The sequence below is a fragment of the Tachysurus vachellii genome, chromosome 24 (assembly GCF_030014155.1).
Source record: "Tachysurus vachellii isolate PV-2020 chromosome 24, HZAU_Pvac_v1, whole genome shotgun sequence".
NCBI lineage: Eukaryota > Metazoa > Chordata > Actinopteri > Siluriformes > Bagridae > Tachysurus > Tachysurus vachellii.
This window is the reverse complement of record NC_083483.1, coordinates 7,398,936-7,426,779: the sequence shown is the minus strand read 5'-3', so window position 1 is coordinate 7,426,779 and position 27,844 is coordinate 7,398,936. Positions and strand designations below refer to the sequence as shown.

The 27,844-nt window shown below is 38.5% G+C and overlaps 2 protein-coding genes across 2 annotated transcripts in view; both read left to right on the top strand.

Annotated features, from left to right (window-relative positions):
• Positions 1-20,917, top strand: part of nalf1a (NALCN channel auxiliary factor 1a) — a 65,763-nt gene extending 44,846 nt beyond the window's left edge. The window contains exons 2-3 of the mRNA XM_060860331.1: positions 14,468-14,639; positions 16,843-20,917. Of these exons, the coding sequence (XP_060716314.1) occupies positions 14,468-14,639; positions 16,843-17,132 (462 nt within the window). The 3' untranslated portion in view covers positions 17,133-20,917. The remainder of the gene's footprint in view (positions 1-14,467; positions 14,640-16,842) is intronic.
• Positions 1-27,844, top strand: part of irs2a (insulin receptor substrate 2a) — a 374,597-nt gene that overhangs the window by 93,790 nt on the left and 252,963 nt on the right. The window lies entirely within an intron of this gene.

Sequence of the window (27,844 nt, the reverse complement as noted above, 5' to 3'; positions counted from 1 at the left end):
GGCATCTCTCCCTTATCACACAACAGTGACCAACTGGGGATGGCAAAGGCTATCACATTCTTCCTCTGAGGCACGTAGAACCTCACATCATGATGGAGTTCAATTCATGATGAGAGGTTCAGAAAATGGATGGATGGATGGATGGATGGATGAAATGTATGGTGTTTTGTAAAATAAGCTAAATAGAGCTTGAAATGCATTCAGGTAGATGTGCTGTCTGCTTTTTTTGAGGAGACGCTTTGGTTTAAATAATAAAAGTACAATGTTGCATTAGGTTTTTTTTTTTAATCAGATTTCTAGGTAGTGGTTTTATATCTCACACAGTCTCACACATATAAATAGATACAGCTTTCTCCTTATTTGAAAAAAATAAATAAATAAAAAGATTCTGCCCCTGTAGCCACAACAAACAAAGGGTGACTCAAATATTTTCCAATAACGTGTATTTTGGTTGTAGGTTTATACATAGAAGCTGTAATGGTTTCCCCAGCAGTACAACCTGAAGATCACTTTCAATTGCTAGCTGGAACTTTTAGAGCGTATGCTGGATATTACTGTTCTAGGTCAATAATAGATTACATTGATTAAACATAATCTAATTCATTTAAAATTAGAACCTCTGAACTGAATTAAAATCAACTGTAAATTCCTTGATTGAGTTTCTTCATTTTTACACAAGGGTTCAGGTGAACTGAATGTAATGACTATAACCGCCAGTGAGTAAGTGGCAATCCTCATTGAATGGTGATTTTTTTATTAATAATAAACCCATAATATAAAATATAAAATAAATTGTCTTCATTTTGCTCTAATATTTTCCTTATTTTTGTTTCTATTATCGTTAACGGTTATTGAACAGCAATGTTGTTTAATTTTTCTTTCTACAGAGGACTTCACAAACAACAAACAAGCAAATACAAGCTGTACGGCTTGTCCATCATGTTTATGTGTCATAGTGCACAGGCAGTCCATACTACAGCAATCTATAAAAAACAGGAAGTGAAGAGCTAGTTTGACAGTGTGAGATATAAACCCAGGATTAGAGCAGATTTACTGATATATTTTCAGGAGGTCATGGCAAAGATGGCTGATGTTTGTATTGTTGATAGTTGATTGTTGATAACAGAAAAGGTCTATAGCTTTGCTTAGGATGGCTTCATTTTAAAGAGATATATAAACTAAACCACCTAGACTTTACCGCAGTAATGGGGAAGTCCCTTAAGCTGAGTTTGTACTGAACAAATTACAAGCAATTAGCAATAAACAATAGCCTTATGAATGTCTGCCTACAAAGTGGAGCTGTTTTATTAAATTTAATTTAATAAAACAGCAACACAGAATTGTAAAAGTACCTTGCCTTTGTCTGCCACTAATGCTCAAACTCTCATCGTTAGATCAGACTGGATACTGTAAGTCCGACACAAAGCAGAGTTTCCATTAACACTCATGATTCGCATCTCTAAATGGTTTGTAGTGTGTGTGTGAGATTGAGCGCATTGTTCCATGCTGGAACCCTATCCAGCATGTCTCCCAATGGGTGCTTATCCTACACAGTGACCCTGTGTAGGATAAGCACTACAGACACGGGATGGATGGAACAACTATGAGACAAAATAGGTTGTCATCACTTATTAATAACAACTATACACAGCCACTCCCTCACATCTGTTTTTTTGTCTCTATTGAGGTTCATTCATTCATTCATTTTCTACCGCTTATCCGAACTACCTCGGGTCACGGGGAGCCTGTGCCTATCTCAGGCGTCATTGGGCATCAAGGCAGGATACACCCTGGACGGAGTGCCAACCCGTCGCAGGGCACACACACACTCTCATTCACTCACGCACTCACACACTATGGACAATTTTCCAGAGACGCCAATCAACCTACCATGCATGTCTTTGGACCGGGGGAGGAAACCGGAGTACCCGGAGGAAACCCCCGAGGCACGGGGAGAACATGCAAACTCCACACACACAAGGCGGAGGCGGGAATCGAACCCCCAACCCTGGAGGTGTGAGGCGAACGTGCCCCCCTCTGCTGAGGTTTATAAGACAAAAAAAGAAACCAGGGGAAAATCTTATGGCAGAAAATACAGTATAAGGAATTTTTTAAAGAGTTGATACTATAGACTCCATAAATATAAAATAAACCTCTGTTTAGTGAAAGAATCATCATCATGATAATAATTTTTTCTTTGTTAAGTAACAACTTATTTATTATTTATTCTGTGTATTATTGGGCTGAGATAAGCCTGTGAATAAATAGTTACATGACTGCTTTGGTATGTCTGAACTTCTGACTATTCTGCCTCCAGTAAAAGACTAAAACTTATGGACATGTAATATATATGTATATTTGCATAATAGTAAAATATAGGAGGGTGCTTTAGAGGTTTGCAGGCTGACGTTTTCTTTTTGGTCATTGTCCTTATACAGTTTACCTGGCATTAGTAAAGAAATGAAGGAATTATTTTAAACCATTTTAGTGTCATAAATACCGCCGGGAATTCATATAATTTTAACAGCTATTTATTAATTAATCATGGATCAGAGTGTCTTAAATTTTTAATAATTACTAGATTCTTCAAATGATGAATTGTTGCCCTCTACTCATTGACAGAGTGTGTTTTCTTCCGGTTCCCTCTGGATACAAAACAGGACAGAAAGAGAGAGCGAGGGAGAGAAAGAGAGAGAGAGGGAGAGGGAGAGAGAGCGAGAGAGAGAGAGAGGAGGCTTTGTGATTCGTACCACATGAGCTCATTGCTAGAAGAAGGCACTCAAGAGGAACAACAGCTTTGAGCATGCCTGGGACATTCTCTCTCTCTCTCTCATACACTCACAAACACACTCACACACATACAAACACATAGGCACACGTGCATGAGTGAGAAAGGGAAACTATTGGCTCTGCTTTTCAATCTAAATGCAAATGCATGGAACGAGAACTCATGAACAAAAGAGGCGGTACAACAAAGGGAAGGAAAACAAAAGGGCAAAATTAGAAAACACTTGTATCATGTATGTTGAAGTGCTTGCATGGCAGGTTATATGTGGGTGTGAATGTAATTTAAACATGAGGTTTGAATATGTCTGGCAGTATTGTTTCAGGCTGCTATGTTCTGTGGCAAAGCACCTGTGAGCTCAAGGAATGTGACAATTTTTCCCCCCATAATGAGCTAGTCGGTGTGATGTGTAGGCGTTGCTGTACGCGTGATTAGCCACAGCCATGGTGATGAGGTAATCTCCAGTCGACATGACCGTCACCAGGATTGTGAAGTGTATAATGATGCTTTTACCGAATTACACACATGAAATGCAGTGATAAGTATAGAAAATGGTGACAGCTCTGCGTGCCAGTCTTAGTACCAAATGAAAAGTCATCGTTTTGTTCCATTAATGTTTTTATTTTTGTCTTGAAATTCACCCCCCTGTTGAGCAAAACCATTAGACTAGCGATTTAGTAAACGCAAAACAGTTTTATGGGTGTTTTTTTCCAATTGCTAATTAGCATGAGGAACGATTTAATGAAAGAGAGTGTTAATAGAATATTATTCAAGGAATATTAGAAAGAAGTGAGCAATGGTATTATTTTCCATTACAAAAATCTATTTATCAAATTGAGTAAGATTCTAATAAAGTTCTGTCACACCAAGCAGAAAGAAAATTAAATGGCCCTGTAAAAATGTTATTGCAAGGTTTTATTGACCTGTTGACCTACTGTATATGGACTCTCTTGCTTGAAACTGGACACCTGACCATCTCCAGCCTCATATCCAGCCTGGAATGTTCTGTTTTTGAACATTCCAGATTTAGTCAACCTTTGCTGTTAATACAGTAAGCTTCACTCTTCTGTTTAGGCTTTCCACTAGATGTTGGAGCATGGCTGTGGGGATTTGTGTTAATTCTACTGCATGAGTGTTAGTGAGGTCAGTCAATGCTTGGACACATGAGATCTTTCACTCCAACCTTGACAAACCATGCCTTCATAAAGTGCGCTTTATGCATAGGGGCATTGTCACGCTGGATCAGTTTTGGGTCTCTTGGTGGGCTATATTTATTTATATTTATATATCTATATTCTGAGTCTACAGATGCCAAACAATTAATAATACTAGCTTAAAACCATGTTGTGTGCATTTTATAATGTTCAAGCAATGACTGAAAAGCAACACAAGATTTTCTTTATTTTTTTTAAACATGAAGGTGAAATGTATTCATTCCCCAAAATGTGACATGGTCTAAAAATGGGTTTTATGAATGGCTATTAATATCATTGCAATAACTAGCTAGGACCAAACCTCTGTAGTTTCAGTAGGTTTTTTTTGCCTCCAATGTGGCATCTCCGGTTGTCAAATTCAATCTAGAAACAGTGACATCCTGATAATGGGGTGACAGAATGAACTCCACTGTGCGGAAAAACACTACTCAATCATCAGTGATCACTGTTTCTCAGCTGAGCTCAGAACAACTGAGGAGGATACTGTGGGTTTGCCCATAGACTTAATCGCTACACTACAAGACTTCTGCTTGGTCATTAATATATGGGAAATTAAGTGGTTTGTAAAATATGTAGTTTATAAAATTTGTAGCATTGGTGGTTTATAAAATGCTACTTGCAATGTTGATAGCCAAATTAGCCTGCTAGTGGAAGTAACTTTATACACATCACATCTATGCTAGCTGATGGCATTTTTGCCTCTTAAACTAATCACTGAATAGAAATGTATAGTATAATGGTTAATTCTAGCTGAATATGATACATAGGTATAACTGTGAGTCCTGATTCCCTGCATCTACTGCAACAGGCTTTACCGATTCTCACAGAGGAGCTAATATATTTGAGAAATAATAACTATGGAACCCCTGCAAAAGCACATTTCTTGCTTGAATAGGATATTGACCTCAGTCCTTGAAAGCCTCAAATATTAAACCCAGTATCGAGTACCAGGATGTGTATATTGACTATTATGTGAAGGACAAGAAAACCCACAGTCTTTAAAGATCTGACATTTATCTCATTATTTTTTCCTCTGACGCAAACACTAAACAGCAATATTCTGCACTTAAAGGCTGGGAAACAAAAGCTGTCTCCTCTTAGCTGTCTCCTCTCTGGCATTTCACTTTCTTTTTTTCTGTACGAGTAAGGCATCCTTGAGTGCTTTTGTAAGTCAAACAGTTGCCGTGAAAACCTACAAGTGCCATGGAGTCCACTTGAGTCCAATTAACAAGGGTTGGCTGGTGGAGTGATTTAAAGGAATACCTCAGCATGAAATGCTAATGTTGCTAACACTTATGACTGAAAGCCAGGAAACCCTGACAATTAGTGTTATATTAAGGTGTATCATAATCTGTAGATTTATATATTTGTTTGTATTATTACATTTATTTTTGAGGGCTGTTACAATTATGCTAATTAGCACATTACTGTATTTTGGTGTAAACTGCACTACTTTCGAATATTATTTACAATAAACATGTTTATTATATATTATTAGCTGTGATTAAAGCAATGACAAGATCATTTATTTCAGCAGTAGCTTTTTGAGAGCATTCTATGTTTTGTTTTTTTGCCTCTTTGGTTTTAATGTGTTACTGGGTTGTATTAGCACAACTTCGATTAGCTTTGTATTTTAACTTCTCAAGTTAAAGGGTATTTGTTATGTCAGCATTATGTCAACAATATGTCTTGTTGTGTGAGGGTCGCGAGGAAGATGCTGGTTACAGGCCGGATATTAGCTAAGCATTTATTCAGTCCGTGATTTTCAGCTCACTTTCCTAAAATATTTAAAAGGAAACGTCATCACCAACTTTTAGTTAAAATGATGTCTGCATGCATGTGTATGTGTGTATGTTATTCAATACACAATCCACCAGCTCAGCCACTCCCTCTCTTTCATTATAGGAGTCACTGAAAGCAGAAGGAGACACAAATAAGTAAACTTGCAGTAATATCACGCGTTACTTGCTGGTTCAACCCGCCTCCTCTCCGCCCCCCAGTCGATGCTCGACCACGCCCCTGCTCCCATCGCCACAATGTAATTGTAAATTTTTGTGAAGTGCAGGATGTTTCTTCAAAAAAAAAAAATCTATACACAGATATTGTCTCGTGATTGAAAATATAAATACCATCTTAACACGTGTCATAAACATACAGTGTAAACACCCATCAGTGTAAACACCCATCAGTGTAAACACCCATCAGTGTAAACACCCATCCACTGCAGAAGCAGATTTATATTGAGGCTGAGAAAATCTCAAAACAACTCCATGTATCTACCGACTGCCACAATGGCTTTGCCGATAATTCTATAAATATCGAGCGAAAATCCCAGCACTGTTTGCATTCGAGGCTTGCTGGCCAGACCGCTGATCTCCGACAGTGCTGTTTTCAGTAATGAAAGTTCATGATCAAAGCTCAGAGCAACAGTTGCGCCCTTGTGAAAAAGCTGCAATTTTTTCCATCCTGCTTTGTTTGAACAAAAATCCACTTAAATGTACCACTGACTGTGTGCCTGCAACAGCTCTTTTTGCCCTTGACAAATATTTGACAACATTATGCAGCTCCAGAAATGCAATTAGAATTTCGATTAATACAGCATTATTCAAACTGTTGAATATTGAGGAGCGAGATAGACAGATAGTGTGGGGAGTAATACGATCTTCTTGGCTTAAGTGACGTGTTGAAACAAGGGAGGGAAGGCTGCTTTGATCTTCCGTATTAATTACGGTCTAATTGAGGGAATTCTCTGTTGCACACCTCTCTAATCTCTTTGAAGCCTGCCACCATTCAGTTCCTCGTATACTTGCCATGTATTATCTACCCCCAACACACACACACCACACACACTCATATTGACAGGTCCAACAGCACATTGCCCTTCTTTTTTCTCACACGAGAGAAAAAAATCTGTTAGAAATGACATTTTGCCAACCTCTGCGGCCTTCTGACATGCGCCTGCTCATATGGCGTAGGCATGGCCACTTGCTCATTAACAATCGCTATTTTGAGATCCTAAACCTCAAATTCTGAGGCACTGACTATACAGCAGGAGGAGAGGGGTGTGCGTATTAGCAGGCGAGTTTTTGGACATCCTCCAGAACTGACAAGTGAGACTGTAGTGCCGTGCCTGCTGCTCGCTCGGCTCCCATCTGGACAGGCGACGAGCGAGTGTGATCAACATGTGGCTCTAAAGAGGACCGGGAAGAGAAAAACAACGGGCATGTTCAAACAACTGAGGACAATGATCAAATAATTTGAGGTGAAAATGTATTGTCAATTTAGATTTCGGTTTCTCTGATTAACTGGAGGATTTCATCAGATTACACCAGATTTTCATGCTCCTATTTATAGATTTTTTTTTTATTTTTTTTATGGCAGCTGATGGTTTTTCCGCATCAAATCTCAGGGGCCACTGCTTCGATCCTGAGCATAGCTTACTGATTGTGTAGGTTTTCTCCTTGTTCTCTGGTTTCCTCCCTAATTCCAAAACACGTCAGTGGGTACATGGCCTAATTAAACCATTATACCATGATTGACTGGTCTTCTGTTCAGTGCAGATAGACTCTAGATCCACCAAGCAAGATAAAGCAGGATTCTAAAGATGAATGAACGAACTAGACAAAATGAGACATTATCACAAAAAGTCTTTACAGCCAGCCAGCACTTAATCCATCCTAATGCCATGCTTCTTACTTCAGAGTTCTCATAAATTAGATGCTATTGTATATTTCTGGAGATGATACTACTTAGAAACCCTGAAGATGGCTCCAGTCAAGTCTCCATGAGTGAACAGTTGAAAACCTCAAGATAGACTTCATGTTAAAACTAGAATGAATTTGCTAGATGTTCACTGTAATTGCACTTTTTGTCCATATAGTAAACAGTTACAAAAAGAAAAAGATTTCACCCAAATGAGGATGTTTCCTTTTGAGTCTGGTTCCTCTCAAGGTTTCTTCCTTATATCATCTCAGGGAGTTTTTCCTCACCACCGCCGCCTCAGGCTTGCTCATTAGGGATGAATTGATATAGTGATATATTTCTGTAAAGCTGCTTTGTGAGCAGAGTCCATTGTTAAAAGCGCTCTATGAAGATCCATAATTAAGCAGGACAGCAATGACAGAGGGAACAAACCCACTTCCGTAAACAGACTAAAGTGGAACCAGGACTCAGTAAACTGAAACTTTCTTGTGGGACACCAGATTATATGATTAATTGTGTAGACACATTCTCATTAGTACTGCAGTTTATGCTTGTTGATTAATCGAGTCATTTTTCCATAAAAACTAGTGTGTTTAAAAGTAGGTGATTGTGACAAAGAAAGGCAGCTTAGGCATAAATCATTGCCCATTACAGGCACAGGCCTCAGAACACGGAGAACATCTCATTTCCTTATAAAATCTCTAGCTCGGCTTTGAATAATATTACACCCTCACGCACCCTGTTGATAGTTGTCTTAATTCCAGTTGCTCTCTAACACAGCATTTGTTTCTGTTGCATGCAGTCGCTGGCTCACAATTACAGTCATGCTGCAAAAACTCAAGGTTTCTTAATCTAATCATGTTTCGTAATAACGTGGCAAGTCTTTTTTTTATGTAATTAGTTACCATTGATGCATTGTAATGATTCTCGGAAGCAGTCTAATTAGATTTGAATCATTAATGAGAAACTTGTGGTTGATGAAGTTTCACTGAGCATGTGAGATGTTCACACACACTACACACAGGCTAAGGGAAACTACAAAACTTGACCAATCTTGTTAAAAAGGAAATATACGTACTTACTGTATTATATCATTCTCTTACAGATGTGTGTGTGTGTGTGTGTGTGTGTGTGTATATTGTTGGCAGATCTCCAGAGTTCTCTTTGCATTTCTCCCCAACCGTCCATCTGTCACCAGTCTTGCTACGAGTGTGAGCTATTGAGTGAGAACTTCTGGAAACATCTTAAGACATCATCATTTTCAGATCAGAGATAGATTTCTGATATCTCAAGCTAAGGAACCCAGCCTTTTTTCTTGGTTCATAAGAACGGTATAAAGGTGTTAATGTGCTAAATTCTTTGGAATCTGGCAACAATAATTCAGGAACCAGGAGAGCGGTTATTATTACCTGTTATTACCTTCACTTCAGACTAGTATGACTTCAGAAAGGTTTTACCAGCTGATACATAGACACTGCAGGTCTAGTATATGTAGAAGAAAAGGAGGAGGGGAAAAAAATGAAGGATGCCTAATGTTGTAGGCATTCGTCTAGTAGTACTAGCGTTCATCTCTGGGCTTGGTGAATTTACTTACATTGACAACACCTGAAATGAGATACACATCATTTTCAGGTGAATATAAAATATAATTCATAAAATGTTCAAAAGATTTTATCAAACTTAAAAAAAAAAAAGGTACTGATAAACATAAATAAACATAAACTTGCACGATCACTTGGATTGTTTTCTTATAGCAACGACAACGAGTTAAAGTCCTGTATCTCCCACATGAGAGTCTGGTTCCTCTCAAGGTTTCTTTCTCATATCGACTCAGGGAGCTTTTCCTAACTGTCGTTGCCTCTGGCTTCCTCATTAAATATAAAGTAAAAGTAAACTTTATCATTTTTATTCAGATTTTTTACATTCCTACAAAGCTGCTTGTCTTTTGTTAAAATCGCTATCCAAATAAAATGGAATTGAATTGAAAATACGTCATCATATGGAGGGGCTACTTTTGCTAGTGCCCACTCGCAATCAAAACAAAAAGTTGTTCTTTCATAAAAGACAAAAAACTTTCCACTGCATTCATCTCTGTGAAATTGGATTTTATATGTGCTTTGAAACAAACCGATTAAAATCCAAAGTATATGATTGTGTAATGTACGTGAAACTAAACATAGGCCGCGTTTACCGGCATGCACTGAAAATGACATCAAGCTTTATTCATTGACTTTCGATCACGTACTGTATGAACGATTGCACGTACTCACCCTCGTAAGGAAGCTCTCTATATGATCAATAACAATAGAGTCAGAGGAAAGGAATGAAAAACAAATCATTAAAATGAATTCTTCCTTCATATGACTCACTATGGACAAATGAATTAGTAATTTATTCATTGTCAATTTATTCAGCTGCTTTAACCTGGTCAAGGTCACAGTGAATCCTGAGAGATTTCCCAGGAATGCTGGGTGCTAGGAGGGGATACACAATGGATGTGAATCCAGACCACGCATTCATACTCATTTACACCAAGGGGTAATTTAGATTAGGTAGACCACCTACTGGTATGATTTTGGACAGTGTGAGAAAATTGGAAAACCTGGAGGAAACCCATGCAGACATGTGGAGCTCAGAATCAAACCAGGGACACTAGATGATTACGGCTAGGAGCTATTAGTATAGAGTATGAGTTTACACAGGGAGAGAGAGAGAGAGAGAGAAACACACACACACACACACACACACATACACACACACACACACACACACACACACACACACACACATACACACACACACACACACACACACACACACACACACACACACACACACACACACACAGTTCTCTTATATTCTCCTTGCCCACAGGTCAGCTTAATTTGCATTATCAGCCATGGTCATGCTTGTTAAGTGTTGCCCAAATGTGTTCCACACTAGCCCTGAATCTCCGTCTTTCGTTTTTTTCTTCATATCTGATTTACGCTATAGACATCATGCATGAGAATGCCTCTGTAACCTCTGACCTCAGCCTTGAGCACAGCAATGGGAGAAGAATACACAGTGCATAATTGCAGAGCACTCGGGCATTACTCTGCTTTATTTGCAATCCCGAATCCCAGAAGGCACTGCATGAGGATTAACCTTTTGACCTGGGTCTAATACTGGGTATCTCTGAAGGAGTTGGGTTTATTTGTAGCTCTGAAAACTTGCAAAACTTTTAAGATTGTGTTTTGCAATAGTTTGAGAGTTTCTAGTTATTATAGTCTTTTATTTATTCTAGTCTTATTCTAGTTATTCTAGTCTATCTCAACTGAATCAGATGAAATAACATTTAGAAAAGGATGTAAGGTAAAGATACATTTATCAAACATAGGTGAAGTCATTTTCACAACCTTTATGCATACTTTAGATAAAATAACTTTCAAAGCTTTCATATCTAAAGCACTTAAAATTTAGTCATTAAAATACTTTACAAAGCCTTTTTAATTGTGGATTAATGTATGAATCAATTTAACAGCTCATGGTTGAAACAGTGGGGCACGGTGGCTTAGTGGTTAGCACGTTCGCCTCACACCTCCAGGGTTGGGGGTTCGATTCCTGCCTCCGCCTTGTGCGTGTGGAGTTTGCATGTTCTCCCCGTGCCTCGGGGGTTTCCTCCGGGTACTCTGGTTTCCTCCCCTGGTCCAAAGACATGCATGGTAGGTTGATTGGCACCTCTGGAAAATTGTCCGTATTGTCCGTAGTGTGTGAGTGTGTGAGTGAATGAGAGTGTGTGTGTGTGCCCTGCGATGGGTTGGCACTCCGTCCAGGGTGTATCGTGCCTTGATGCCCGATGACGCCTGAGATAGGCACGGGCTCCCCGTGACCCGAGGTAGTTCGGATAAGCGGTAGAAAATGAGAGAGTGAGTGAGTGCTTGAAACAGCCTTCTCTATTAGATATCCATTATAAGCTACAAAAAAGGGGGATTTTATTCGTTTATCACAACTTCCTTCCATCCTTTGGGTCACAAGGAATCTGGAGTCTATCCCAGGGGACTCGGGGGTCAAGGTGGGTGACACTCTGGACAGTCTAGGAGCAATCACACACACTCATTCAAACACTAGAGACAATTAAGGAAAGCCAATCAGCTGACCCTGCATAGCTTTGGACTGGAGGAGGTAACCAGGAAACCCTCACAGCACAGGAAGAACATGTAAACACAAACACAGGGCAGATTGAATTGAACCATCAACTGCAGAGGTGTGAGGCAAAAGCGTGTTTCAACCACAATCACTTAATTGTGTTAAAATGTTAGAAATGATCTGCAAGTCCCCAAACGATAAGTATGTGAATTTCTTAAAGTTCATAAGGAAAGTAGGTTTTCTCATTCTTTATTTTTCTGTATTTTCTCTTTTATGGAATAGACTGATGAAGTCGGCCCTTTTTCCTAAATCATAGAGGCCCTTTTTCCTAAATCATTTTCCTAAATCATCTAAGGCACAAGTCCCCTGCCTTGTGCCTGGAGTACCTTTGGAAGTATAGAGGTTCCCCTATAGGATAAAGTGATTCGGAGGAGAAAATGGAAGGATGGATGGATGTCTATAGCTATTTTCTCCTCAAACTACCACTTCTACTACCTATCATTGACTTTCAGTACAGTTAGGGCTTGTGAAGGCGACACATTTAGCTTGGTTTTGCCATTTCCCAATGAGTTTTATCCAGATTTAACAATTTCTCCAACAAGTTTTGGGTGAAATGGTTTAAAATAAATTATATCACCTTCACCAAAAAAACCTTCTGCTCACTTAAAAAAGCCCACAACAAACTTCTCCTTCCACACAAACCACCAGGAAACTTGAGGCCATTCTCATCTTAGCTGCTTAAGATTCCTTTGTCCAAACTACACAGCTTTGGTAATCGAAGCTCCAAAATTGCACCCTGTCTGTAGGAATCCCTGCTTCAATCCCTCAAACAATCCCTCTCTCACTCCTCACTGAAATCCTGTCTCTAAACCTCCCTGTTTGCCCAAACGTTCTTTATTCTTGTGACTTAGTTCATGCTGGCTTATGATTATTGTTTTCTGTTGTCCTCAAAAGATAAAAAATTTAAGGGTCATTGTCTTTGTCATTGAAAGCCCTATGTAGGGCAAAATAAATGAGCTGGAGCTATTCTTACAGTGCAGTCACCCCTCACACTGCCCACTCGACTCCCCTCCCCTTTCGTCTCATCTTACTTGCAGCAGTCGTGGAAAAAGAAAAAGGACCATATGAAGTAATATGTGTAATTCAAAGTGCAATCTATGTGTGGTGGTGAGAAGAATGATTACAGACCTAATGTCACAATGACGCACAAACAAGACGATTTTTTTGTGCCATAACGTCTTCGATAACCTGATGTGACTCCTGAGGTGACAAAATCTGAGCTGTTTCGAGTGAGATTCATGTGACGAGAAAACAAGCCTAATGCACAATCATATATTTTATACCACTGCTCCATCTTCTGCTCATTCTGAATACTGCATGTAGGCTGAGTTGTGAGAGTGATTAAACTGCCTAATAGAGAAAGCAGTTGTACCATCAGAAAGAAGAAGAAAAAAATTGGGATATCCTGCTTATCACCTGCTCTGCATCTGTTTACCAACCCGATGCAGAGCAGGTGATAAGCAGGATATCCCAATTTTTTTCTTCTTCTTTCAGCTGCTCCCTGTTCAGGGTCAGTTGTTCATACAAGTTGGGGTCAGAGCACAGGGTCGGACATGATACAGTTTCCCTGGAGCAGAGTGGGTTAAGGGCCTTTGCTCAAGGGCCCAACAGTGGTAGCTTGGCAGCACATGGGTTTGAACCCCAAACCTTCTAAACAGGGAATATCGTTATTGATTTTTCATAATTAATTAAGATTATTAAGATTTTTATAGGAGGGCACGGTGGCTTAGTGGTTAGCACGTTCGCCTCACACTTCCAGGGTTGGGGGTTCGATTCCCGCCTCCGCCTTGCGTGTGTGGAGTTTGCATGTTCTCCCCGTGCCTCAGGGGTTTCCTCCGGGTACTCCGGTTTCCTCCCCCGGTCCAAAGACATGCATGGTAGGTTGATTGGTGTCTCTGTCCATAGTGTGTGAGTGTCTGAGTGAATAAGAGTGTGTGTGTGCCCTGCGATGTGTTGGCACTCCGTCCAGGGTGTGCCCGATGACGCCTGAGATAGGCACAGGCTCCCCGTGACCCGAGGTAGTTCGGATAAGCAGTAGACAATGAATGAATGAATGAATGAATGAAAGATTTTTATATGAAATTGATAGTCTCCCATCTCAGCACTTTGTAACAGACATCAATAATGTTTCCAATACAGAGTTTCTATTTTTCATTTCCTCAAAAAAATAGTTTAGTGAAGGAAACAGCTGAGTATTTAGGACTGTTTGTAGGCGTTTTAATAGTGTAAAACTGGTACTAACTGACTTTTGTGTTAAACAACATTAATTATAACTATAAATCAATTAACAGTTGTGATGTTTCATACTTTAATGCACTAAAAATGGTTAGAGTTGGCCATTTGGGCTGTATAAGTGGAATAGAACACATTATCGGATCATCCATCGCTTAGCTGTTGATTATTTTACTAAAACATTATGCATCTTTGTGCTTTATTCCTTAATTTGAGGTAAACTTCTAAAAAAGTTTGTACACTCAGTAAAAATAGCAAAACAAATAATATGTACTTGTTATTGTAGGACCTTTGTTAAAACTTAAACAAAGTACTAAGTACTAAAACTGTCTGTGTCTGTTCTCAGGTGGTGTACAAGCCCTGGCTCTGCGCTCAGTTTTTCCAGAGCAATCAGTCCAGCTGTAGCCACAAGATCCCATGTGAGCAGTACTGTCTTGAGGTCCAGCAGAGGTGTCCCTTCATATTGCCTGACAATGATGACCTTATACATGGAGGCACTCCCAGTTTTATATGTTCAGGTACATATTGCTTCTGATGGCTTAAACATCAACAACAAAAAAAGTCAGAACAATGTCATGTTTGTGATGTAAAGCATGCTTTAAATGTGTGAGACTTTTTAACAAATGTCTGTATCACTGATACATTAGGCAACATTTATATTCCAAAAATAATACGAACAATAATCTGTCTGAATAATAAATTTGGGGCTGTGTGGCCAAATCATTAAGGTTTATTTTTGAACAAAACACCAATGTTAAGCTCTACTCAACTCCTAACAGCTTCACAGTCATTCTGAAACAACATAAAACTCCAGAACAACCACTGATACACAGAAATCTGTGGCTTGTGTATTATCAGGGTAGAAGTGTTGCTCGACGATGAGCTTCCTCTGAAATTTTAAGATATTTTAAATTCACAATGATTCTTGCCTGGCATATTTATTTATTTAATCAATACTAGCTGATTGTTAATTAAATTGTTAATCTATCTATCTATCTATCTGTCTGTCTGTCTGTCTGTCTGTCTGTCTGTCTGTCTGTCTGTCTGTCTGTCTGTCTGTCTGTCTGTCTGTCTGTCTGTCTATGATATATAATAATATATATATCAGGGGAAGGTTAAGACTCAGCAGTGGCTGTGACTCAGGCCTGGAGTCTGACATCCCAACCTTCCACTTACTAGCACACTACCTTAACTGCTTGTGACACTTCAGTTGGCTCCATGAGCTTAATAGAATAAGATGAAGTTCTCAGAAAAAGAGACTGGTAGCAAGGCACAGAGGACCACTCTCAGCCCACTGAGCTTGACAACAGACACTGATGCAGAGGCACTACTATTGCCCAGGGGTCTCGAAGCAGCACCGGAATTCACTTGGCATTGTAGATCGTGTTTCTGACTTTCAATGATGGAGTAGTACACTAGACCCTAGTGACAAATAAGGAGAGGATGTTTTCACTGTTATTGCTCTTCCTGAGTGCGTTTCTTTATTACGTATGTGCTAATCTTACAAAATCATTAAGATTCTATAATATGACTGGCTAAAATCCTCAGTATACACTGTACACTTCTGACTACATGACAGTATTAATGCACCAGGTTTTAAATCAATAAATCGGTTTTAACAGAATAAGTCATTGTTCGATCGTAAATATTTTGTTTAATGCGAATATTATTAATAATATATTACAAATATTTAATGAAGCCAGGATAGTTTTATTGTCATTTTATTAAATCAGTGAGCCACTCGACGATATGTGTGCAGTGATATTATGGATTAAATGTAAGTGGGTTTTTAGGCACTCTGATTTACGTTGTGCCTAAGAACACACTTACTCTTAATAAAATTACTGTAACACGCAGCCATGAGTGGTTTATTGCCTTAGTTTATTTCGGTCAGGGGAAATTTAACAACAGTCCTCCAGCAGTGTAGACTGTACTCAATCTTGTACAATCTTGTTACTGAGTAACATTTGTGAAGTAAATCGAGTAGATAGTCAGAAGTAGATCGACAGATAGCAAGTTTAAGCACAAACAAAGAAACTGAAGAAGACAAATCTGAGTCAGTTGACTGTAGACGAATGAAGATGTAAATCTATCGGCTATACGAGCTGTAATCAAATCTGTTTATGAATCAGTGTGTCCCTCTGGTGGTCGGACGAGACTAGACCTAGACTAGAAGAAGAATTCTTCTGTATAATTTATCCATAACTCTTCCTGCCTCTTGTGTACAGTATGAGCATTATATTCCTTACACGTTTTTATAATTAATATTAATTCTGATACATTTTTAATTTGAATACTCTCAGCAATAAATGTACGGATCAGACGAACCCTACCATGTGTCATGTATCAGAGATTTTGGCGATGATTCATTGGCTTTTGCACAATCTTCCATTTTGCATAGCTGTGCTGTTGAATGTGGCTGAACTGATTAGTATAACTGAGCAGAGTCAGGGTAGAGAGTCTAAAAACTAACAATGCATCCAAGGGGCTGGATATAATCTGAAGAAATAGGTCTTTAACATTCATTGCAGGAATTATTAATAATTAGTATAACTTCTGGGACAAGCAAGATGTTTGACTCACCAAAAAAAAAATTACATTTGTTAGAATTATCCACAAGACAACACTGTACTTTTGTTGTGCTAATTAGCACTTACAGATAAAAAATTGTAATTTGTTGATGATCAACTGTGTGTTTCCTGTCTTTTTGTTTATCTTCAGGGCTTTCAGAGGATGCAGACGACACAAAGCATGAGCCACAGTGCTGTGATGTGCGGTGGGAGCTAAAATTCAAAGAATGTTCGCACAGCACATTCAAAAGGACTCATCCCTCACGCCAGCATACGTCTGCTACGACCTCGGGAGCGCCGAGGCTGAATCAAGGCAGACTGAAGCTCTGCTTGCTAGTCCTGGTCCTCTTGCACACGGTAGCGGCCATGACAGCTGTCCAGAACTCCACCTGCCTTGCCACCATCTTCCCGCTGGAGGACAATGCCCCCAGAGAAGAGTGACTGGAGGCAGGAAGTGGGTTGGCTCTAGCCAATCAGCATGCTCCAAAAAGCGAAATATGGCCAGCAAGGAACTGGGCCGAACCGAGTCGAAACAAGCACGCCAGGCACGCCGGCAGATCCCTAACTGCGCTTTACATGTTCAGTGCTCTTTATGCCCCAGGTAGAAGAAATGGCAAGAGAGAATTCAAGAGAAGGGCAAGAAGAGATGAAGGAAGAGGAAGACCAAGGCTGTGTCCTTTTGAGATGTCAGTTCTCACACTGTTCTGAAAAGTATACATTTTGTTTTTTTGTTGTATCAGATGATGGTCAGACTTTTTCTCTTTTTAGCTTCTGCTGTCAAAATGGGTTTCTGTGTTTGTCATCCACTTCATATTAAAATGGAACGAGGGAAGAAACCTGAGTTATATGTATCCATGTCTCAGACAAACAACTCTATGTCATATATTGTTTTTACATTTGACAGCTAGCATGAATAGAAATATGCTGTATTTGGAAAGATACGAACAGGAGGCTGATTGTGGATTTAAATCCGTTAACTACCTGTAACCTCCATTCTTCATTGACCAGATTCAGATCTTTGCCTTGCAAACAAGATATAGACAGGGCCATGTCAAAACAGCCTTAAAAACAGAACCCCATAGCAATCATTTGTGTACTATACCATTTCCCATGTTTAGCCTCTATATATCCTTGCTGCTTAGCAGACTACATTAAAGCCCTCTTGATATCCTGATACCTACTGGGACAGCTGATATCTTTTTAATGTGCAGTGAAAAGTGTGCTGATCCACCACCATCTTGCCACCATTCTTACAAAATATGGAAGGAAACCAGACTGGATGCTAGGAATGAAGAACTGGTAGACAGTTCAAAGATGCAAATCAGCCAGTTATATTTTGTGTGAATAATGGAATGGCTCTTTAGTATTCCATCCAAAAAAGCTCGATCAAAACATTTGTTTTATTAAAGTTTGATTCAGATCATGAGCCATTATAGCCATTGTCCCTCTTTCCATTATAGCTCGATCTTTACCTCGACAGGCTGCAATAACATGACTGGAGTGCCTGGTCTTGCCTAAAACACATACAAAAGGAACAACAGCTGCTCCATCAAAAACAAGTTTTATTTAGAATGTGGTTGTTAAATGACCGCAGATTAACTTTCTTTGGGTGGTTCATACTGTAGATGGTTCAAAATGATATCATGTTTTGACAATTTTATCAATGCTTGTTCTTATTTCCACACTTTTTTTTTATGCCCTTAATACGGTAACTTATAATGCTAACGAGCTGCTGAAAAGAGCTGCATAGTGATCAGTTGTAATTGCGCTGTAATTTTTTTGTTATCGTTTTGGTCTCAAAATGTCCTACACTGTTGTGTAAAGGGCTTAGCAGATAGCTTGGAAGAGAAGGAGTTCTCAAGGGCTTATTCTTTAAACCTCCTTCTGTGTGTAGGACTGTACGTTTTTAATGTCTGACTGTATGAGCGTCTGGCTGCTGATATACTGTTTTGCGGTCTGTTTTACTTGGTGTTACATCACTAATCTATGTTAAAAGGCGTATTCTTATGCTTAACCTTTACTGTGTCTTTGTAATTGGCTGGATAACCTTCCCGGGCACATATGTTTCACATAATAATGTTGCAATGTCCCTCAATCTGAAAGGCCCAAGTGCCTCAGCTGTTCATTTGTTTAATGCTATTTCTTTAACACAGCAGTATACAGAGAAATGGCAGCAGTTACAGCGACAGTTGATTAACAGTGTATCCGACACACAGGTGATGCTTGGCTGTGGCGCTGAAGTTATCAATATTGAAAGGAGCCCAAGTACATTTTGGGCTTTAAAAATATAACATTGCGTTCAGACTAAATTTAGAGAACACAGCTCGCCTTTGTTTTTAATTTGGCTCTGACACGCACCCAGCTCTGGAGAGACAAGAACCACAGAAAGCTTTGTAAAGTTTTCATATTTATTCCTTTTTAGAGTCAGTTTGGGCAAGTTCACAGTTTGTACTTAGATTGTCAGAGCAGCTCCTAATATTTGCACAGTCTCATTTTCTGCACACTTTGGTTGCACTTTTCCTGGTTCACGTATTTGAGCTTATAACATTTCTGGCTCCCTTCTTAACCGCTCAGATCAAACCACTTTATTGTGTTGTCAAGTGCGAGAAAACAGCAGAAATACAGTTTACAGGTGAATACATTATACAGGTAACTCAATATACAGGTAATTACTAGATTGTTCTCTTTCAGCCTCCTCACACAGTTTCTAACCGATCCGCAATAGAACAACTAGCATGGAGTTACTCGCACCTTTCTCTTTATCAAAGGCTAACAACGTTGATTTACACCACCAAGTTACCAAAAGCATCAGTTTTGCTCTCTTAGTAATTCACATAAGAGCTATGATTTCATGCCGTAATACGGGTAATTTTAGACTTTCACATAGACTTGTCATGGTTGAGTGACTTTGTTTGGATATATATCAGCACTAACACCTATTTCGACTCTGCTCTGTGATCAAAGAGGAAATAATGATACACAATGATGAACTGTCGCTAGTTCCACGACAACGACATACGTGAAACTCGACCCTGTGGGAAACACTGATTTTATTACAGTATATAATAAAGACCAGGCTAGTCTTATATTGTAGTTTTGTGATGATGGCTTTAATAAGTGAACCTAAAAAACATGCTTTAACCCATAGTCATGTTGTATGTTCTATTTGCTGTTTAATGCAGCTGGCCAAGGTCTTACAGTTCAGAGGTGACAATCATTCCTCATTCCATTAAACATTTGAGTATTCTAAAAAAATATGATCTAGCCTTACAAACAAACAACGGGATTTGTGGATATTGGGGATGTCCCATAATTAGAATATATATGTATATATCTTTTATTATAATAAAAATATTCTAAGGAAGGATATTCAAGAACAAATTCTTGACAGCAGAGTTTTTCAGGGTTTGCGGTGTCCAACACTGCCGAGTGGCGCACATCGTCTTCTTTATATAAACTGTTTTACTCTGCATTACATTTTACCCTGACAGCATATACTGTACTATGCCCTGTGGTAACTCAGAACTACAGTTTCTAGAGAAAGGACGTCAAAGAAAACCAGATGCATGTTATAATATTTACGTTATGACAACACAAATCCTTTCATAGCGATCGTCATTCAGCCTGTAAGCCATTTTAAGTTTCCACTCAAAGGTGACACTTAAAAAGTCTCCAGAACTGGCCTCCATGTTGGTCTTGTTGACCTTATTAAAAACTTAAGGCTGATCCTACACAATTCATCTAACCTTCCCTCAGATATTTCACACGTTTTTGCTTTTCATCCTTTGTCTGAACCATTTATCTTTGGAAATCCTGTTGATCTATGCAGATGTGCCTCTGTCATTATATTGTAGATTTGTGCCAATGTAAATTTGTGCTAATTTGTCTCACTGTTGCCTGTCTTTATTTGAGATTTTTGGTGTTTTTTTCCTCTCCCCTAATTTTTTCTACTCTGTTACCCTTCTGTTGGTCACATGTCGGTGGTTTTGGCACTGCATTTTCTTAGTCACGTCTCAAAAAGTGCAAGCTGCTTCAGTGAATGTTTTCCTCTTCTGGGCTGAGCAAATCGTGGTTCCGTGGAATTTCAAACGCTGACATGGAATCAGACTGACATATATAGATATTACAATTATTATTACAGTGTCATATTGTCACACAATAGATGCTTTAGTTCACTGTTTCTCTTTTCATTTTTTTTACACAAAGACTTTGATTAAATATTTATAATTCGGTCTCACAGGTCATGACCTTTTTTGAACGTAAGATGAAAAATACAGATATGTTTATGAGAGTTCTGTTCTAAGGAAAAATAAATAGAGATATGTTAACTATTATGGGAGAATTTCTTGACTTTTTCTTGTCTGTCAAAAAAATGCATTGTATTCCAATGACAGTAGGAGGTACTAAGTATGAACTGCTGGCCAAATGTATTGAATATCATCACAAAGCCACATCATGCTCAATAACGAAATGAATATCGGGTATTGCTGCAAACAATGAAAACAAAAACACCAAGACACATTTCGTGTGAATATTCTTCTAGGCACATTAGGTATTTGAGCATACTGTATATCAAAAGTGTATCCAGAAAGTATAAAAGCCTAACATCTTTTCTTCTAGTAATAGTGGTTCTTTCTCTGAACAAACAGAAAATGCCTGGGCTTGTTTTTTAATATGTGTTTAACACCACCCTCACCCGCTGGCCATAACCTTTACGTGTGTCAGACCTGACCTTCTTACATTTCTTCTTAAAAAAAATGTGTTTACCTGACATTTCATTATGTTTGTGTTTGTGATGGACCAACTAACACACAATGCTGCACAGTAGTACAGTATTATTATATTCTACCCACATATAGAGGCTTATACTGCTTTTGGGCTGATGCTCAACACCTTAAGAAACACCTGTTATCATTAATAGGGAATATAATATTAATACATTGAGTGATCTTTCTCATTAAGGTTATCAGCAACATCCATGAGTGCTGTCTAGTATTGTCTGGTACTATCAGGACATGTTATAAACCCTTGTAATGACTTTGTAATGAGCGCTCACTTGTGTGCACTTGTGCTCACTTACTCTCCCTAATGTAAAAGAAATGAGAACGGTCAGAGGATAAGGACAAATGGGAATAGTTACACACACATATTATACACACACATATTCATGGAGATGTTTATACTGAAGTAATTAGATCCATCTTCATTCTTCAAGAGATGTATAAGTCAACCAGTTCACAGAACATACAGTAGAGTGCAGTGAAAGATCTCAGCCCAACACACACAGAAGTATGTACACAACTGATCATAACACTTTCTTTTTTGAACATACCATTCCGTATTTAGTATAATACATATTCTAGCTATTTTCCCATTATTACTACTAAACTAAATACTAAACCTCTTCCTATTGATTGCATGCTGTTGGAAAATGTAAAGGATACAGTAATACATTCAGAACAGAGGTACTGGGACTTCAGTCAGCTGGATCAGGATTGTTTATGACTAAAACTAAAAACTGTAAACTTACAGATCTTCTAGAAGAACGCTGTCGTAACATAAACGTGCTGCACTTCACCTTTCATCCACCAGATGATAGTGCAAACTCATTCATGCACACAGGAATCCCAGATGACTAAAGACAAGAGATAATAAATGAAAAATCAAATAATATTACATTAGCATGTAACCAAAGTTTCTTTGCACTGGTAACGTTACATAATGTGCATAATCTGTATAATGCATATCACAAATTTTACACAGTAAAGTTGGGAAGCAGAAAATACGGATATTGTTGCATACAGTGATGCCAGTGGTCTCTTTGAGCAGGATAATGCTCCTTTCTACACCTAAAAACATTCTTCATGAGTGGTTTGAGTAGCTTGACAAAAGTTCACGTTGTTGACTTAGCCTTCAAATTGTAGAGGAACTCAATCCGATTGAACAGATGTGGGATGTGCTGGACAAACAAGGCTGATCCATGAAACTCCACTCTACAACTTAAAGGGTCTGCTGCTGCTGATTTCTTGGTGCCAAATATACTGTAGGTCTTGGTCAGTCCATGCCTCAACAGGTCTCAGCTGTTTTTTGTTTTTAACAGAAGGTGGGTCTATACAATATTAGGCAGGCAGTTTTAATGTTACGGCTGATCAGGGTACGGTATACAGTATTATGATGAATTATAATGTGTTTTAGTCTGTTGACTTGTATGACTACAAGCTACAACAGCAACCAGAATAAATGAATTGTTCTGCTAAAAAATAATTTATAATAAAACAAATATCATTATATCTAGACACGATGAAACATTCTCATCAAGCAAGTATTCATAAAGTGAGGGATTAGTGACCCTGAGTTCCTTACAGTATGACTCCTGATAAATACTGCTGTTGTTGTTGTACCTTTATAAGCCTGCAAATATGTTGTAGCATATTATATTCAGTAGGAACAGTTTCAAAGTAGGACACGGTGACAGTCTCTGGGAAGGTGGGTTGTTGTGTCACATTAACGTTCACTGGCGAGCGCAGTCAGTCCAACCCACTTGCTCAGTCACTCACTCTCTAAGGTGCACACACATTGGGTAAGGATGAACATGGTTGCTGTCTGATCTGTGATTCATTCCTCACCTTGTGCCTTCTCCTTCTCGTTCTATCCTCGCTCGCCTTGCATATCTGACACCCACTGAAGGAAGACAGAGCATTACAGCAGCCATCCAACTCTTTTAGCTCTGTAGATTTTCTAACAGTTGACATGTACCTCAGATGAACTTCCTTACAAATTGTTCACGGTGTCTGAACATAAACTTTAACTGGCACTCAAACACGACGGTGCCTCTGAGTGATACTCCCAGGACTGCACATTCTCTCTAGTTTCTGTCTGAGAGAAAGGCTGCATGAGGTTTTTTGTTATGTGCGCGTGTTAACATTAGTCTTCAGATTCAAGACTAATATATTTTTAGCAAAAAAATTCCTGTCACATTATGTGTAGAATAAAGTAATACTTTTCTGAGTATTTATTTGAACCATGGAGCTTAACGTTTCTCATGCTGGGAGCCATGCTTTTTCTGATTCTACTAAACTAAATTCTCAACAAGAAGTACAGTGCTTTGGGTCACCTTGATTACATTTAGTTTCATAATTACTCTTGTTTCTGTTCTTGTTTTATTAGTTAATGTCTTGCTTCTTACGTTCACTTTGGTTATTTTGTTTGTGATTCACTTCACAGAAAGAAACCACTTGCACCTTCATCCACCCCATAAAATACTGCTTCCCATACCGTTTAAGTACCATGGCCCTATAGCACATGGCTTATTGTTTACACCATGTTTATTGACTACTTTCTGAATCAAAATTATGTGATGAATAATAAAACACAAACTACTGTATATGAAGCTTATGAACCATGGCATTTCCAGACTTTAGCAGTGGGTGGCACTCTGTTGCTTTAATGCTCTACTCAAAATGATTTGTGTCTTGCCTGTGTGTGTGTGTGTGTGTGTGTGTGTGTGTAAGAGAGAGAGAGAGAGGGATGATTAAATCAACTCTTTTTCTCTTTTTCGCATGTTGTTATAATGTTGGAACACGCTGGCTATTAATAGGTGCTAAATATATGTTTTTTTGTGTGCACTTTGTCACCTGACTACTTCTCATTTTCTTCATGATACTAAGCGCCGAAAGGTTATAAATGATTGTATTCAGTACAGTACAGCAAAGTGATGGATTCTATCTCAGTATAAACACTGGAGAGCAAAAACCTGCCTTTACTCGGACATCACATGCTAACAATCAATCTTAATCAATATTAAGCTTTAGATCTATAGAGCACGTCAAGAGAAATATAGATCAATAATGTAATTAAGCTCATCCACGACAGTATGTGCTTCTTTAGTTCGAACAAACAAACAAACAAATTACATTTATTATTCAGTAGCACTCATTATGTTAAATAACACTAGCTTGACAGTGATACAAGAATCTTACTCATTATATATTCACTGAATATCAATGTTAGATGAAAGGAAGCGCCATAAAATTCCAGACACAATATCTACGCTAATTTAACAATCACTTTCAGTGCAGTGCTTTATAGCCTTAGGGAGATCTTTTATTAAACTTCTTCACTAAAAATCATTTCCTAATTCTGTTCTTGTTCCCAGAATTTCTCAAGCAATGCTAATGATCGTTTTGGGTTAAACTCCCCCCCTCACTTACAAGGGGAGAAAAGTAATGAACTACAATTTACTCCTATTATAGTAGTATTAGACGTAAAATGATTCCCGTATAATCGTACTGGTCTAGAATTCAATTCCATCATTTTTATCTGAGTTTTACTTGAGTATTATAAAAATAAAAATTTTCATTGTCGCTACATTTAATTTTGATAGTCACTACAGAGAAAAAATAGAATGCATCGATATACTGTAAGCCGATTAAGAAACAAGCAGCAATGTCTGAGATAGTGAAGGCAGGTGAGTATTGCTAGTTTAATTTATCATGTATCTTCAGTTCTGAATGCTTCAAAAGAAATATTTCAACCTTAAGCTAAGCCATTAGCAAGCCGAGTGAGCTAAACTAGCTAGCCAGTTTAAAGCCCCATCCCTCTTTTTCTACAGAAATAAATCTATGTACCTTTCCTTGTTGTAATTTTCACCCACTACTCAAACTATTTTTACTACAAAATGGTGTAGAATTAAGGATGTATGTAATTAAGGATTGGGGTGGTTGCATAGAAGCCTTTATTATCGATACATATACATTACAGCACCCTGATTAGGAGCACATCTCTCATTGATAGCATTCTTCACGGTGAGCTATTTGTTCTAGCCTGAGGTGATGTTAATGATGGTGACTACAAAGAACTACTTTAATTAAGCCAAATAATGTGAATAATGTGAATAATGTAAACATTTAAACATTGTGTATGCGTGTACAATGTGTTGCGTGTACAATGCTAATTGGTGGCGCTAAGCCTCAGTTACATTACACTGGTAATTCCAGTGTGCAAATAAAAAAAAAAATGTCAATACCAGAGATTTCCTGGTTGAGATGAGACATTGGCTTTTACCTTTAATAACCTATATGCACTAAAAGTTACAGAATAATTTCTTTAATCAAGTCAGTTTGCACTTGAAGGCCACAGCTAACTGTTTCGGCTAATCAAAGCTCATTTTCTTAAAAGCACCACAGCACAAAGATCACTGTTTAATGGTAGAAGGAGCATCATGTTAAATATAGTCTCTGGCAATTAAGAAATTCATGCTTTTGGGAAACAGAAATATATATTTTCAGTTTATAAAATGTTTTCAAATGTTCATGTATAAAGTTGATGTGGATTTTTGATTTTGTTAGAATAAAAGGTCTGACAGAGTTTTCCTTTACATACATACATACAGTATTAGACATTTCAAAATGTATTTTAAATATTTTTGCATGCGTGTGTATCTGATTTTTTCCACCTGTTTGTTTAATTTTGTACAGAAATGTTATACAGAGATCATCCATTACATTTATACCCTCTGCCTAATTTTGTGTAGGTCTCACACGTGCCACCAAAACAATTCTTATCAATGCATGGACTCCACAAGACTCAAGGTGTGCTGTGGTATCTGGCACCAAGTAATTACAGCAGATCCTTTAATTTCTGTAAATTGGAAGGTGGGGTTTCCCTGGTTTGGACTTCTTTCTCCATGGAATGGTCATCTACGTGATGCAAAAGAAAATGTGATTTATTTGACGAGGCCACCATCTTCTGTTGCTCCATGGCCCAGTTCTGATACTCACATGTCCACTGTAGGCTCTTTTAATGGTGGTCAGGACTCATGAACTTTTTCAGCAGTTTGTGCTACTGTAGCTCTATGTGATCAAGCTAGATGGGCTAGCCTTCACTCCACACACACATCCATTAGCCTTGGGTGCCCATGACCCTGTCATTGGTTCACTGGTTGTTCTTCCATGTGTCCTTCCAACTTTTGCAGAGTACTAAACACCCCACAGGACCTGCTGATTTGGAGATGTTCTGACTCATTTGTCTAACCGTCACAATTTGGCCCTTTTCAAATTTACTCAAATCCTTTTCCTCTTCCAGCACATCAATTTCGAGAACCAACTGTTCACTTGCTGCCTAATTTATCCCATTCCACATTATTTTTGTCCAAGATTCATTATCTTTTTGACCTCATTTTTTTTATATTCATTTAAATTATGTCCTTTAGCTTTGTTTTTATTTTTCACTTATCACATATTATTTAAAAATCACTGTCCTGCATATGATTTTGTTCTCACAAGCATATCTTTAACAATGGTTAGTACCATGTTTTTAATTTTTGCCTTTATGATAAGCCTGATTTTAAGCATATATTGTACTGATGCAAATGCGCAGCCATTGACACTCCACTCTTCATTTTGGCACTAACGCAAAGGCATTGAACAAAGGGATTTATTAAACTGTCAAGCTCCTTGAATGAGGAACAATGCTGCACACAGGCCAGCTGTTTAAATTTAGCTCAGTCAAATTGGGCAGTTTCCTTCAATTACGATGCATAATCATTCAGCAGCTCAAGAACAGTGGGGGCGGCTGCAGGGAAAAAAACAAAAAATCCAACAAACACGCATGTGCAGAAAAACATGGGCTGAATTATTTAAAAACACAGCTTAGCCTTATGAAGTCATATATCTTTTCTCTTGCTTTTGACCTAAGCCAGGGCATTTTGAAATGAAAAAAGAAAATTGCACCATCGGAGACAGGGTTTCAAAATTGCCTCTTGTTAAACGGTCCTCACCAGGATAGCTGTAGATTCTCAGGAACTAGATTAAGCATGGTTTCAGATATAAACTGCCTCTGTCAGACTGCACTGAAGACACTTTCCAGAATAATTTCAGTGTCAGAAGTATAACTGAGACTACACAGTGTTTCTGACAAGCTTTTGTTAATGTGAGTCAAAGCGTCATATTCCCTGCTGCGATTCCATGGAAACTGTGTTCTGTCTCACTGCTAGCGTGCTAACTTTAGCAGCAGAACAGGGCTGAAGAGATGAGGGCTATGTGGCCAAGTTGAAAAGGTGCGCCATGTTTAGGAAAGAAAACACTTTTTTTAAGAATGTTTGACATGTGGCACAGAGAGAGAGAGAGAGAGAGAGAGAGAGAGAGAGCGCTTTT